The following is a 14,407-nucleotide window of genomic DNA, read 5'->3' as shown; positions in this document are numbered from 1 at the left end:
CTCTTCCTGACCTCATGCTGACAGGCTGACTGTATATCTGCCCCTGGCAGTCCAGCTACCTGCTTGTCTGATGGTCCTTGTGGCTGATTAGAAGGTAGTATAAGAACAGAACAGGTCAGTACAGGACAGGACCAAAACAGAGCACAAAATGTTAATCCGTCCAAGTTTTGACATTTTATCTTCATCCATACCGGGCTTCATAGTCTCCCTCTCCACATTATAACTTACAGATACATGGAAGATGATACATTTTGAAGAGGTTACTGCTAGGTGATAAATATTAACATTACATCTTCTTTTAATAAAAATTAGATTTTTTTTTTTGTTTTTATGTGAAACTGTTTTATAATGGTATCAGCAATTCAAACTTTTTTTTATACCAGCACACAGTGGGCTTGTACTGTCAATGGGAAATTATGCTGAGGTAAGAGGTGGTTATCAGGAAAGTTTTGTTCCTCTGAATTTCACCAGAAGAAACAACAACAATCCTGCGTAATTACCACATAACTGTCCCCAGATCACTGCATTTTCCAGTTATCAAGTTATTAACCTAAGTTATGCTTCAAACAGAATTGAATGAGAACTTGGAAATGGCAGTTTATTTCTCTCTCTTTGTCTCTCAAACAGTCCCCCCCCCTCTCTCTCCCGGTGTGTGTGTGTGTGTGTGTGTGTGAGAGAGAGAGAGAGAGAGAGAGAGAGAGAGAGAGAGAGAGAGAGAGAGAAGGGAGTGTTTGAGAAGATAAACATTATTTTCATCACTATCTCAGGAGACCTATCGCCCCCTCTTGACAGGAGACCTGGGGATTACGAAAAGGAAGAGGCACTATCACTGTTCATCTTATCTGTTAGATAGTGTGTCAGCATGCATTCACTGTCAGGGTGCCTAGGCATACACCAACCTTTGCATTGATCAGTATATGAATATTAAAGGTTGTTTTAATATAGTTAGATCCAAAGCCTAAATATGGTTATTAAACACAGCCATTTCAATGGGATATACAGTATTTAAAGGCCCAGTGCAACACTGCATTTGTAGATATGACATGGAATGTTTCATTTATTAATGGTATTGTACATATTTATTGTAATAAAAAATGGACTTCTTAAACAGTTCTGCATTATATGTCTGTGTAAACTATGCATAAGATATGTGGAAAGATTAGTGCAGGTTGTAATCACACACACACACACATTTTAAGGGTTACTTCTCTAAGGGACCAAGAGCAGTATAAATCCACTCACAGACCCATTCGTTCAGAGAGTGTCGACCAGGACTGGGACTTTACAGCATATAAGCTGCTAATGAATTTAGTCAAATCTTAAGAGAAGGCAAAGTCTTACGTCAAAATACCTAATTCAAACTCACCATAGGCCCCATAGGTACTGCCTGTCTTAAGAAGCTAAGTGGTGATTGGTTGTTGACGTGCTGCACGCCACCCATAACAAGGAACATCTCCAGTCTGTCACACTGACAGCGAAAGGGTAATAAGTTTGAGCATCTTCAGCACAGGGCTTAACACCACGGCCACAGAGCTTTTGACAGGGTCTTTGGTTGTGTCATCCTTTTTCTCTTTCTTTTTTTCGGGGTCCCAGACGGTATGCTTGTGGCCCTACACAGGGACTGAGGTGGCCGTTGGAGACATTTTGGTTTCAACTGAGAGAGGAAATTTAGTAAAGTTGTGCAATGTCACAAAAGTTTTGAAAGCCTGTGAGACAGAATAGCAAGCCGAGGGCTGTAGGCTTGTTAACTGGGGAAAGACGCCTCCATGTTACATTCATACAGGATGGAGGGGTATCTTACCTCGCATGTAAGTACAATACATGTCTGTTTGTATTTTTGTACTCATCTCCCTTCTTTCCTAACATGTCTAATCTGAGGGACAAGCTACAATGTTGTGTTTAGTGAGAAAGGGTAAATTAATTGTAAATGTGTTGTATATGTTTGTTGCAGCAGACACAGGCTTTAAACAGATTCTATAGGTACGATGATACTGTAATATTTGGATTGAACAGTGACAGTAATACTGTGAATACCATAAGCAAATTGTTATTTTGTTATAGGTATTGTATATATCTTGTAGCTGTTATCAGTTATTAATGATTGAAAAGACAATAGTTCTATGATTTGGTTGTTTAATGTTCTTTTATTATTTGGTTATGCTTTCAGTAATAAGTTTAGTAATAGTAAGCTGTCTTTCAAAATAATCTACATGTTCACATGAAATAATGTATTTGATGGGATCTCCAAAGTGAAAAATGCAAATTTAATTATATTTGTGAATTCAACTGTATTATCTAATTTCTTTATTATTACTACCTATTACTTCAATATCAATCTCTTTTTTTTATGGTGATAGGTTACATCACTGTTATGAATGTGTTTGAAAATTGAGTTAAATTAACACACAAACAATCAATGTACAGAAAATAAATAAAATGTACAAAAACTTTAATACTTTACTGTGTGGTGCCATCAGTTTCCATTTAGTGTTCCTATAATTATAAATATAACCTATACAATATTTCTCTCTAAAAAATAAAAACAAATAAATATTTGTATAAATTAAACAAGTGTTTATACATTGTGTTGGTTCAATTTTCCATTTTAATTATTTATCTCTGTCCTGTATTTTTTCCAGCAAGCGGCAGAAGAAATGATCTATGACGCTGACATCTACCGCCCGCCGATAGAGTACTACCCTTACATCAACATAGATGAAGGCCAAGGGGGTGAGCCGATGTTTTTGCTTCCCATTTATGAAGGGTTAACTTATTATTATTTTAAGAGGAACACGCCACATTATGCTGTCTGTCAACTACTGTTGTTGAGGTGACCACTTCTGCTTATTCCCTGACAATTACTGTGATTAATGAAACTGACGGGAGAAATTCCTTTCTTTCATTTTGAGTCTCTGAGATTCTAGCCTCTTCACACATAATATTTAGCAAACCGACATGCTGGTAGAGTTAATAAGCTAATGTTTTGTGCGGCGAGAATTAGTTAGCCGTTTTTTTTTTGTAGAGTAGATGTGATAGACTTTTCCACCCGGGCAGGCAGGTGTAGGCCTACAGTACTCGTGAGCAGGACAGGCGTTCGTTGGGAGGGCGGGCGGGTGGAACCGAGCGAACGGTTCGACGGAGAGCAGGAAACAGATGCCCCTTTGACACAAGCCCCAGAACTACAGGCGTAGAACGGCCTACTGTCCCCAGGGGTCTCGTGCTACTTCACACACGTTCACCCACGCTGGCTCCATGTGTGTGCTTCACCCTCCTCTCACACATGACAGTTTTACGCTGGAAACTTAGATATAAACGATCTGGTCTCTTGTGTCAGTGTATGTGCAAACTGTCACCCTAACACATTTGAGGACAAGAGAGTCATTTTGAATTAAATCAAATCGTCTCTGACGCAAAAGAAGGCTTTGATTAAAAATAAAAAAAAATGCAGTTCCTTTAATCAGGTTTGGAAAGGTAAGTAAATTGGTGTTGTTATTTAGGGAGGCTACTTAATTTTTATTAGTTTTACATACAGTATGTCAGCTCATTCAGTGTGCAAATTGTTCGGTCTGTGCAATGTGCATATTGTTCATGTAATAATACCCATTGGCCAAATGGGCACAGCTGTTTGCGTGCTGGACATGCTGTACAATTAAGCTTTTATTTAAAACACGTTCTATGCTTTACTTGTCTCTAGGCGTGGGCATTTTATAAATAAATAAGACCTATGACACACATGTGCTTCATCATGTAGATAGATGCACTCCTTCTATTTCTTTCTAACTATTTCTCACCAGTCTGATCATATTTTATCATTCTGAGAGGGAGATGATATATTTCCTTGACGCAAATAGCGTGCTTCAACTCTTTGTAACAGCTTGTCTTCACACGTTGTGGTTACAGTTTCACATATGCAATGTGCTGAAAGAGAGCAAAGACACTTCAAACTTGCCATTACCGATCAGGCACTCATCAGTCGCGCAGCATGACATCACATGTACACGCCTGATGACAAATAACTAGGAGCACTATCAGTAGACATGTTAGTACACTTGTTGTGAAAGATGGGCGTTTATGTTGCCCCATTCCAACTTATATGGCAACTATTGTTAGGGAATATTTAATAGTCACTTAATAATCAGGGGATATGATGGGGTTATGAAAATGTAAGGACTTTGTGTTTCCTGCTGAATCCTCAGCTGTTCTGAGCACAGGGTGACAAGCCTGTCAGAGAGCAATATAGTTCCCGTTCCCGTCACAGCATGGAGCGAATGAATGTCACACTATTCTGGCCTGTCTGTCTTTGTCATCCAATGTTAAAGCCTTACAAAATAGCTTCTGTCAAAAAATTGCAATAAAATACTTTTCACTAATAAACAAATATTTGAATAATCAAACTTGCGCTTAAGCATTTTGAGCTGCATTGTTTTGCATGAAAGGTGCTATACAAATAAAGTTTATCAATATAATTATTATTATAATCAATGAAAAACCTTCATGCATGACAGATGAGTCCTCTAAGTGCAGGCATCTGATCACACCATTTCATCGAGCGCTGCACAGGAAAACCATGTGTTTTGGCACGTTAAAAAAAGTACCACAGGAAACAAACAACATGTTCATCTTGTCATGATCATCTTTGTAAGACACCATGGTGAAAACCTCCCAAGCAAACGTTGCATTACTCAGATCTAAAGCCTTAGGTGCCACAGCTGAAAGCATGCTGTTCAGTATGGCATTGGGTTCCAGATGTGAGACAGAGGAAGAGAGCACATTGGACGTCAGCCTGTTGAGTGTGCAGGACTGGGCTGTGCTGGTCTCAGGTAGGCCCCTGTCTGGCTTTTAACAAGGCCAGTATTTAGCTTACAGTGCTGGATGATGCTAAGGCAAAGGGAGTAGGGGAATGTGAGAGCCCCTCTTGTTCTATTTCTGACCTCCATCTCTCTCTCTTACTCTATCTCTGTCTCATTCTCTTTTTCTCTCTCTCTCTCTCTCTCTCTCTCTCTCTCTCTCTCTCTTGTCTTATTCACTTTATCGTTTAGACCACGTCTGGGACTACAACCCCCACCACGTCCACGGCGGTGACTTTGAGAATATTCCAGACACCCACTTCACAGAACTGCAGAGCGTGCAGCCTGTGCACATCCCAACCCTGCATCCGCGCTTCGAGTCGGAGCCCAGTCACTCGCTGGACCCCAACCTGGTGGGGCATGGGCACCACCTGGCCCTCTCCCCTGCGGTAAGCCCCGGAAAAGACATGTTTCCCTCTCTGGTCTCCAAGGTCCTGACCCATGGTCAACTGGAATCTGTGCCTTGAAATCCTTAAATCATGTTCTCTCCATGCTAGTTCCCATGCCTCTAATTGCATGGTAAAGACAAAAATAGTGTTTTGAAGGTTGTGTCTGCATTGGATGTCAATGCATGTGTATGTGTGTGTGTGCGTGTGATTCTGTGTGTGTATGTGTGTTTGTGTGGGTGTCTGGAGAGGTTGTTGCTCAACAAAACCTTTTCCTGCCGAGGATTCTGCTGTTACCATGGTACCAGTCTGCCGACTCACCAACTGCCACACAAGATAGACCCTCCTCTTTTCACACACACACACACACACACACACACAAAGACACACACACACAAAGACACACACACACACACACACACACACACACACACACACACACACACACACACACACACACACACACACACACACACACACACACACACAGACACACACACACAGACACACAACTCTTCTAACGTGCAGGGCAGACAGAGCTTTTTCGCACACGCATACACACATAGAGACAGACACACACATAACTCTTAAGCACACAGCTTCTTCACACACATGCTGTTGAAAATAAAATAAAAACATAGGTTGAAAATGAGCAAGAAATCCTAGACACAAGAACCAAAGCATCTTTTCACATACAGGCATGGTCCACACCATGCACTGAGATCATGGTGGAGAAAGGCAACCAGAATCATTCTGTATTGTTCCTCCCAACAACCCCCAGAATATCTCCCTCAAACGTGGCAGCTCTTAACCATGCTCTTAACCAGATTATGCGGAAAGACTGATAGAGGCTTGAAGTCTCTTGAGATCTTTTTTTGATATGCATCCGTGTGGTTGGGAGGTTTAAATTTAAGTGGCAACAATGTGTGTGTTTTTGTAGAGGGGGCTGTTCTGTGGTCACAATAATGCAGTGTGTGTGTGTGTGTGTGTGGGGGGGGGGGGTTGTGTGTGTGTATGTGTGTATGTGTGTATGTGTGGATGGGGGGTGTTTGTGTGTGTGTTTCACTCACCTTACTGCTAGAGCCTCTGCAGACTGTGTGTCTCAGACATGACTATAGTCTGGTAACACACAGGCAGTGAGAGAGTGTAAGGCTTCCCTGGTCTCTTGCATGTCTGCTGGCAAGTTAAAAGGCTTTGTGTGGGTGTGTGTGTGTGTGTGTGTGTGTGTGTGTGTGTGTGTGTGTGTGTGTGTGTGTGTGTGTGTGTGTGTGTGTGTGTGTGTGTGTGTTTGTGTGTGTGTGTGTCTGTGTGTGGCTTTGCCATCCCCTTTACATTTACCCAGTGGACAGACACCATCCAAGTGGACTGACAGTTGCGTACAGGTACATGGGTTTGGTATAAATGGACATGGCTGCCCCCTGGGTGGCCCTTCTGTGGCCATTGAGTTGATACTGCCTTGTTCAGTTGAGTTACAGGAACACACACGTCCCATTCTACTCTGTAGTCTTTTTTCGGGATGGAAAGAGTTAATGGAGATTTTGGATCATAGGGCGGCTGGAGCCTCTTACCACACTGACACTTGCACAGCAGTAGGGGCAGACTGACATGTCAGCCTGTTCACCAGAACATGCCCTGTGTCCAGCAGTTAAATTCTGATGTCTGTCTATTTTATGCTTATTTTTTTCCCTTCCTGATAGATCTGAATTTAAGAAAAAAAACTGGCTCCAGTTTCTTTGATTCAGTCTGTCCCATTCAGGTATAAAGCATAGCCATGACTTACACCACTAAACTTTTTTTTTTTGAGCCATGATGATAGTTCATATTCTTTCCTAATAAGGCAAAATTGTCACTAAAAGTATTTATTTTATACTGTGCCTTCAGAACCACATTTTAAACACACAAGTTATCAGTCATGGAAAGGATGCAGGGTGTTTTGACCCTGTGATTGTCAAATGAAAATGTATCTTGCTTCAACACTACTGTTTCTGACCGAGGACTTCAAAGCTCTTCTTGACATTAAGATTCTCTGGAAACTGTTAGGATCTAACAGGGGCTATTTCCAGTGCAGTGTCAAAAGGGTGTCTAGCCAGTGTATTTGTTTGGACTAAAACCAGTGTTTTAACATTCAGTCTTTTTAAACCTGGAAAGTTTCACCTGAGTGGTTCAGCTCTGTTTGAGACCCATCACCTCTATTGGATTAGAATTTACTTGTCATAGAAATACCATGCATGTCCCTCTCAAAATAATATCAAGATTTTGTGTTGTTCTTTGTCGTTTCTGCTTATCTGAGACTTGAGTACATTTTTAATTTGCCATATAAGCTTTGTTATTTTTTATCTTGCCTTGACACTGAGAAAGTGTAGTCCTTGGTGCTGGTAACCCACTTTAATCTTCCCCCAGTAGCTGATAATGTGCTTTCTTTGTCTTTCTTTCTGTTCTGCATTTTCAAATAGCCCTGTGGTTCAAGACACAGGAGGATATCTGTGCTCTCCAGCCGTTTGTTCAAAAACAGAGTTAAATAAAGTCACGGCCGTGGTGTTATGCCCCAGAAACTGTGGGTGGGAGAGCGTTCTCTGTACTTTCAACAGAACGTGGGCTCTGCTTGGCCATGGTTTAATCATGCCTGCATATTAAGTTCCCCTTTTGATCTATTTTGATCGGTCTTGACTGTGGTGTCTGGAGTCTGGAGTTTTTTTTTGGATGGCATTTTAACATGCAACACAATATAGAGACTTAAAATGCCAATGATCCACTAATAGATACCTTTCATTAAATATTGTGGACTATTGACAAATAAAGTACCCCTGTTGTTCTTGGGCTGTTTAACAATGTTGCTGTAAATCCCCTTCTTTTAGACAATGACTGTGTTTATTTTAAGTGTGTTTGAATGGAATAAAGACATTCCACGGACCAGGAAAAAATAAATTCTGCACTCACAGTTCTGACCCCCCCCCCCCCCCCCCCCTTCAGGTGCCGTATTTCCGATCGCCACTCTGCTACCCCCAGATGTCTCCAATCCCGTGCAGCTCCGATGACGGTGACCCTGGAAACCGCAGTCCACCATTAGAGGTGTCTGACGAGGAGGGCCTGAGAGAGCACATCAGCTCCACCACTGGTGGAGAGCCGGGTGAGACACACACACACACACACACACACACACACACACACACACACACACACACACACACACACACACACACACACACACACACACACACACACACACACACACACACACACACACACACACACACACACACACACACACACACACACACACACACACACACACACACACACACACCCATTATAATTATGTGCTGTTGTGGTTCTTTTCTACCAGGCAACAAGAAGAAGATCCGTCTGTACCAGTTCCTCCTGGACCTCCTGCGTAATGGGGACATGAAGGAGAGCATCTGGTGGGTGGACCGGGACAAGGGCACGTTCCAGTTCTCCTCCAAACACAAGGAGGCGCTAGCACATCGCTGGGGCGTTCAGAAGGGCAACCGTAAGAAGATGACCTACCAGAAGATGGCTAGGGCGCTGCGCAACTACGGCAAGACAGGCGAGGTCAAAAAGATCAAGAAGAAGCTCACATACCAGTTCAGTGGAGAAGTGCAGGGGAAGGGGCACATTGATCGGAAGATGTACCATTAGGAAAGCAAAACACGAAGAGGAAACAGAAAACGGTTATGAACTCTTTTTTTGATATAGATAAACAGAGAGACTGAGACGGAGACAGAGAGAGAAAGGATAAGATTGGGTCTGTTTTGTAACAATTATACAACTGCAGATTCACTAAACCATGGATGCAAATGTGTATGAATGTCTGTGGTTTCGGCATTTGCTACTGCTTTAGGTTTATAAACTGCTTCAGGGAAATCTCAAACTTTGATGTTAGAATTTTAAACATTGGCCTTTCATTCAGCTGGCATCATGACTTGGGTGTCCTTGAGCATACGACCTATATACATTATCCAGTGTGACTGCCACGATTCTAGCTTCCATAGAGGCTTTTCTCTGAGTTCTCAGAAATCTTCTAAACGGACTTCCTTAAGCTACTGGTGCACAGTTTTTGAAGCCCAAAATCCTGCTCAGAGTGGGAACTGGGAACTGATGTGTTTTTAGCATGCAATACCGTACCATCCAAGCAAAATCTTCCCCACTGGAATGAAAAGGGACTTGAAGTTTGGGACGGTATGCCATGATGTGTTATTATATTCCTTAACCTGTGTGTCTGTCAAGTTCTAAAGTTGATACGTAGGAGTCCACAATGCCTGTAGCAAACAATGAGCTTGTAAGGTCTCTTCATTCAAAGATAGAACAGAATTTCAGGTTTTTTTGTATTCTATGTAATTGTAGGTTTTTGGTATTGTGTATTAGAACTTGATCATTCAAACTTGGAATGATATAAGTTTCCCATTATGAAACAGGTTATTTTCTTTTTCTATTATAATTGTGTGACAGTGCACAGTACAATGGAAAAACAAAAAAATCTTAAAAAAAAAAAAATCACTAGTAAAAAGCAGAAGTGAAAACCAATGACACAGCCTCATGCTGCACGACAAACAATACTTGACCGCGGCAGCAAACTTAGCTCAACATCTCTGACTCCAGGGCGCCTCAAGGAGCCTTTAGAAGGTGTTATTATACGGCTCTTCAGAATGTTCCAAAAGGTACCGTTGATTTGAATGGGCCATCCCTACGTCATACCCATACATTAATTCCTGCTAACAGACCTCTGCGAAAGATAATCAGCGCTGTCATTGGCAACGGGTTTTGTACTTCTAATTCACATCTTTCATATCATTCCGCCAGAAGTCCAGTCATTTTAACGCAACAGTAGAGAGTAATTTGAAGTCAGCAAGTAATGGGTTGCTATGCAACACCTGAAACTTCAAAGTTCTATTTGCTTGACGAACTATTTATTTCTAAACGGGACACATGAAACGGCACCTAAATCATTAAAAAGAGGTATGTTGGAGGAATGTCTTTTATCGTTTTTGGCAAGTACCCGTATAATAAGCGGGATAATGTATTGTCCGTCGGTCATTCTCCAAAAAGAATTCCCTTCAGGACGAAACAACACCCTCCGCTGCGCGTCGGGGTGTTGTTCGCCCCGTCGGGAATTATTTTTGTAGAATGACCTCCGGACAATACATTATCCCTTACATATACTTCAGTTTAGTGTTGGAGCCTTGCTGGACAGGCTATCTGACACAAAATAAGGAGCTTTTCCTTACCACCGTCACCTTGTGCTTGCTCTAGGGGTTTCAGGCCTTAGGCTCTGTAAAATGCTTTCAAACAAACTACATTGTTAATGGTGTTATAAACAGTTTAAAAAAATTAATTGAATTGAACACACAAAGACTCAGGATTGAAGATGAAGCGAATAGCATTAGAGCTGATATTTAACTCTTTGTCATAATGAACTACACTGATTACTGGCTATTTGTTAGATATCTAAATCTGCATTCCTTTGGGTTATAAGTTTTTCCACTGTTTGTATTCAAAGCACTAAATGTGAATTTAATTTTAACTGCTATTTCACATCAATTCTTCATTGATAAAAATTTAAAAAGAAGAAAAAACATATTCAAAGTTTATATTAGTGTATTTTATGATTGGGATATTGTGTTTCTTCGCGAAGAATTTCTTCAAAAGCATTATGAATAAAAATGTATTGTGTACTAATAAATAAATAAGTATTGGATAGTCTGGATAATGTACTTTTTGTTTTAGAAAAGTTGATGTGTAGTGGTTTCGATCACAATTCCGGAAACTTACAAGCCACTAACGTTATATACAATTGTTGCACCCACACATGTAATAACCTCCCACAGACATTATAAATGTAAAACAAATTAGCCCTTTTTAATCGTAATAATTAAGGTTGTCAACATCACATGTTTATTTTGCTTAGTTGATTTTAGAAAATAAAATAAAATAAAATAACTTTGGTTAAGACCATGGTGCCCTTTGACCCCAATTTGTCAGTGTGCACTGCCCAAACATTAATGGATATAGTCAGGGACGTGTCAGGGATAGTCAGGGATAGTCAGGGACGTGCACAGGAGTGGCCAACCTGTGTTGCAGTATTAGTTCACATTTCTCCCATTGCTTGCCTTTGGTGTGGAGCCAGAATCAATGGTGTGTGCTGTATTGGTTGTAAGGTGTTTTGGGCTGTATGGGTAGTTGGGTGTTTTGGGCTGTATGGGTAGTTGGGTGTTTTGGGCTGTATTGGTAGTTGGGTGTTTTGGGCTGTATGGGTAGTTGGGTGTTTTGGGCTGTATGGGTAGTTGGGTGTTTTGGGCTGTATTGGTAGTTGGGTGTTTTGGGCTGTATTGGTAGTTGGGTGTTTTGGGCTGTATTGGTAGTTGGGTGTTTTGGGCTGTATTGGTAGTTGGGTGTTTTGGGCTGTATGGGTAGTTGGGTGTTCTGGGCTGTATGGGTAGTTGGGTGTTTTGGGCTGTATTGGTAGTTGGGTGTTTTGGGCTGTATGGGTAGTTGGGTGTTTTGGGCTGTATTGGTAGTTGGGTGTTCTGGGCTGGCCAGTATTGGTAGTTGGGTGTTCTGGGCTGTATGGGTAGTTGGGTGTTTTGGGCTGTATGGGTAGTTGGGTGTTTTGGGCTGTATTGGTAGTTGGGTGTTCTGGGCTGGCCAGTATTGGTAGTTGGGTGTTTTGGGCAGTATGGGTAGTTGGGTGTTCTGGGCTGTATGGGTAGTTGGGTGTTTTGGGCTATATTGGTAGTTGGGTGTTTTGGGCAGTATGGGTAGTTGGGTGTTCTGGGCTGGCCAGTATTGGTAGTTGGGTGTTTTGGGCTGTATTGGTAGTTGGGTGTTGATAAAAATGTGGCTGTATTGGTAGTTAAGTGTTAGGCCTGCAGCCTCATCTTGGAAATATTTGTATATATCCCCTTGTTATTTAGCTATACTATTATTTAAAAAAAAAAAACATTGCATTCGCCTGAGGCGAAGCAAAGTCATAAAGTGTGGATTTTTTGGTGACAAATTCGCAAGCTAGCAAGATTTTATTAGTGCTTTAATTGTTGGTGTAGTTTGACGTTACCTAAATTAGTTAGCTCACGAGTTTGAAAATAAAGTTAATTGAAGTATTTGTTGTTTGCCATTAATGTGTGATGAATATCACACTGCCAAGGCTTTGCTGCCTTGTCACTTCAAGTCATTGGCAAATTTTACAGATTTTTGAATGCCTTTCACTGTAAATAGATATATACGTATGTGGGAAGTTATACTTTCTTAATTGCATCAAATATAATAAATCACAAATATAGTGAAGCTTTACCAGTTATATCAGTTGGAAAAATATGTTCTCGTAAATATTTGCCATGTAGTGAAATTTTCCTAAAATATAATCCTTGACTGAGTGTTATGTTTTCTGTGTCTAGATAACAGTAAGGGGGAAAGTTCAGAGGTGACAGTTTTCAACAGGTTTTTTTTCAAAATCGTAATAACCGATCATAATTCTGCATCTTTGCCAGAATGGATTGAATGTCTGAATTTATTGTGTGTCTAAAAATCACACACACACTTTCCTCTGCCATGTGCTTGCTTTGTGTCTTCACCAGCCTAACTGATATTAGGGATTTCATGAAAGACGCCTAAAATGTATTCTTGCACAGAGTTAAATAAGAAAATATTGACCTCCGCTACCGCAGATAGAACAGAACATGTAGGCCTTCAATTATCCTTGCTCTCCTGCCGATAAACTTTGAAGAAAAGCACAACAGTAGCCTACATATCATGAAACCTGTCAAAAGTAATGAAAGAAAGACATGAATGGACACTAACTAAAGTGTTAAATTATACATATTTCAATATGCCCAATACCGGCACATTATAGGCCCAAGCTAGGCCCCAAACTATGCACAGAAACTAAGCACGAAACTAGGCACACCAACTAAATACATAAACTAGGCACCAAACAAAGCAAACAGAAACTAGGCACAAAGACAAGGCACAAAGAAACAGTGTCCACACATCTAGACCCAAACACTTCACCTCACAGCAGGGAAGTGTTTTGCCTTCCTGCCTCTCCATAGTTCTTTCTCCCCTCTCAGAATGAGGCACCCTTTAAATAGTCCAGAACTTGGGCTACATTGGCCCAATAAGGCCTCCTGGGTCCAACCACTGTCGTGGGGGAGTTTGTCCCAACCATTTTGGTGGGGGAGTCCACCCCACATTAGGGCCAAACTTGTCTCCAGTCACGGTGAGAAGGGGAGAAATTCACCTCCTCACAGTCCCAATATAACAATGTTCGGCAAAAACTAAGTGTAAGTAAAACAACGTCAGTAGATCTTGATTTCAGGCGTTTTTTTGTAGCTTACTGTTGTCTTGCCTCTGAAAATAAAGCTGCCAATATGCTAAAGCAGAAAAAGACAGACTACATTAGTTGCTTGACTCAAGCAGTACGTGGGACTGTAGAATGCTTTTCATGTTTGCAGACAACTTAACATTACAGCATTTTTTTGCTGTTAGCAGAGGGATAGCAACAGACATACTCTAGATATGTAATTGATGATGATTGAAGCCTCTAGAATCAAATGCAAGTGTTGTGCCGCGTTATGCTCCCCTGCCATGGAATGCACCCCCACCAAATCGTAATATGTTGTGCAAACAAAGAAACAAATTTGTTGTTGTACCCCGGCTAGAGTCAGTCTAACTTGTAAAATAGTTGTACACATTTTTACTGGTTTTATCTAAACGAATGAATAAAAACAATAACAAACGTCAGAAGTAGTCTACTACCTTTGCTCCGTGTTAGCTTACTTTAACTTGAGGACTGAAAAAACGGAAATATAAAAACTACGAAATATTGTGAAATTGTTTCGATTGTTTTCTAGACAATGTAACTTGTCAAAAACTTCAATATCCTTGCAACCTTATGAGAGGATTGAATTTTCTGGCAGGGATCAGGGGTCTCTGGAGCTGTTATTTAATTACAACAGGTTTTATTTTGTCGATTTTCCAAAACCCCATTCATTCTCTCTTTACAAACAGGAACCAGCAAACATGCTAATCCGTAGCACACAAAATCATTAAGGTTACGGTCTCTTTACCTGCACAATGTGTGACAGTAACATGTGACAGAAAACTTAAGAATCTGGAACATTCCACATTTGCAGAAAGCACTTGGGTTGTTTAAAGCTGGAC

At 40.9% G+C, this 14,407-nt stretch overlaps 1 protein-coding gene across 1 annotated transcript; it reads left to right on the top strand.

The window, feature by feature from the left end:
* Positions 1-1,666: 1,666 nt before the first annotated feature.
* Positions 1,667-10,271, top strand: spi1b (Spi-1 proto-oncogene b). The gene is made up of 5 exons (XM_080843455.1): positions 1,667-1,808; positions 2,640-2,730; positions 5,040-5,236; positions 8,204-8,360; positions 8,577-10,271. Exons 1-5 carry the CDS (start codon positions 1,767-1,769, stop codon positions 8,888-8,890), a joined length of 801 nt encoding a protein of 266 aa, XP_080699581.1. The 5' UTR covers positions 1,667-1,766; the 3' UTR covers positions 8,891-10,271.
* Positions 10,272-14,407: the final 4,136 nt, after the last annotated feature.

Source organism: Sprattus sprattus (assembly GCF_963457725.1).
Source record: "Sprattus sprattus genome assembly, chromosome: 8".
Classification (NCBI taxonomy): domain Eukaryota; kingdom Metazoa; phylum Chordata; class Actinopteri; order Clupeiformes; family Clupeidae; genus Sprattus; species Sprattus sprattus.
The sequence above is the reverse complement of the archived record's forward strand: the minus strand, read 5'-3'. Positions and strand labels throughout refer to the sequence as shown.

What these genes read in the sequence shown, in the direction of transcription:
- spi1b (XM_080843455.1), top strand. Translation starts at nt 1,767, where the DNA reads ATGTTACATTCATACAGGATGGAGGGGTATCTTACCTCGCAT. An exon ending in AGGGGTATCTTACCTCGCAT is followed by an intron (nt 1,809 to 2,639) that starts GTAAGTACAATA and finishes TATTTTTTCCAG; the next exon opens with CAAGCGGCAGAAGAAATGAT. An exon ending in CATAGATGAAGGCCAAGGGG is followed by an intron (nt 2,731 to 5,039) that starts GTGAGCCGATGT and finishes TTTATCGTTTAG; the next exon opens with ACCACGTCTGGGACTACAAC.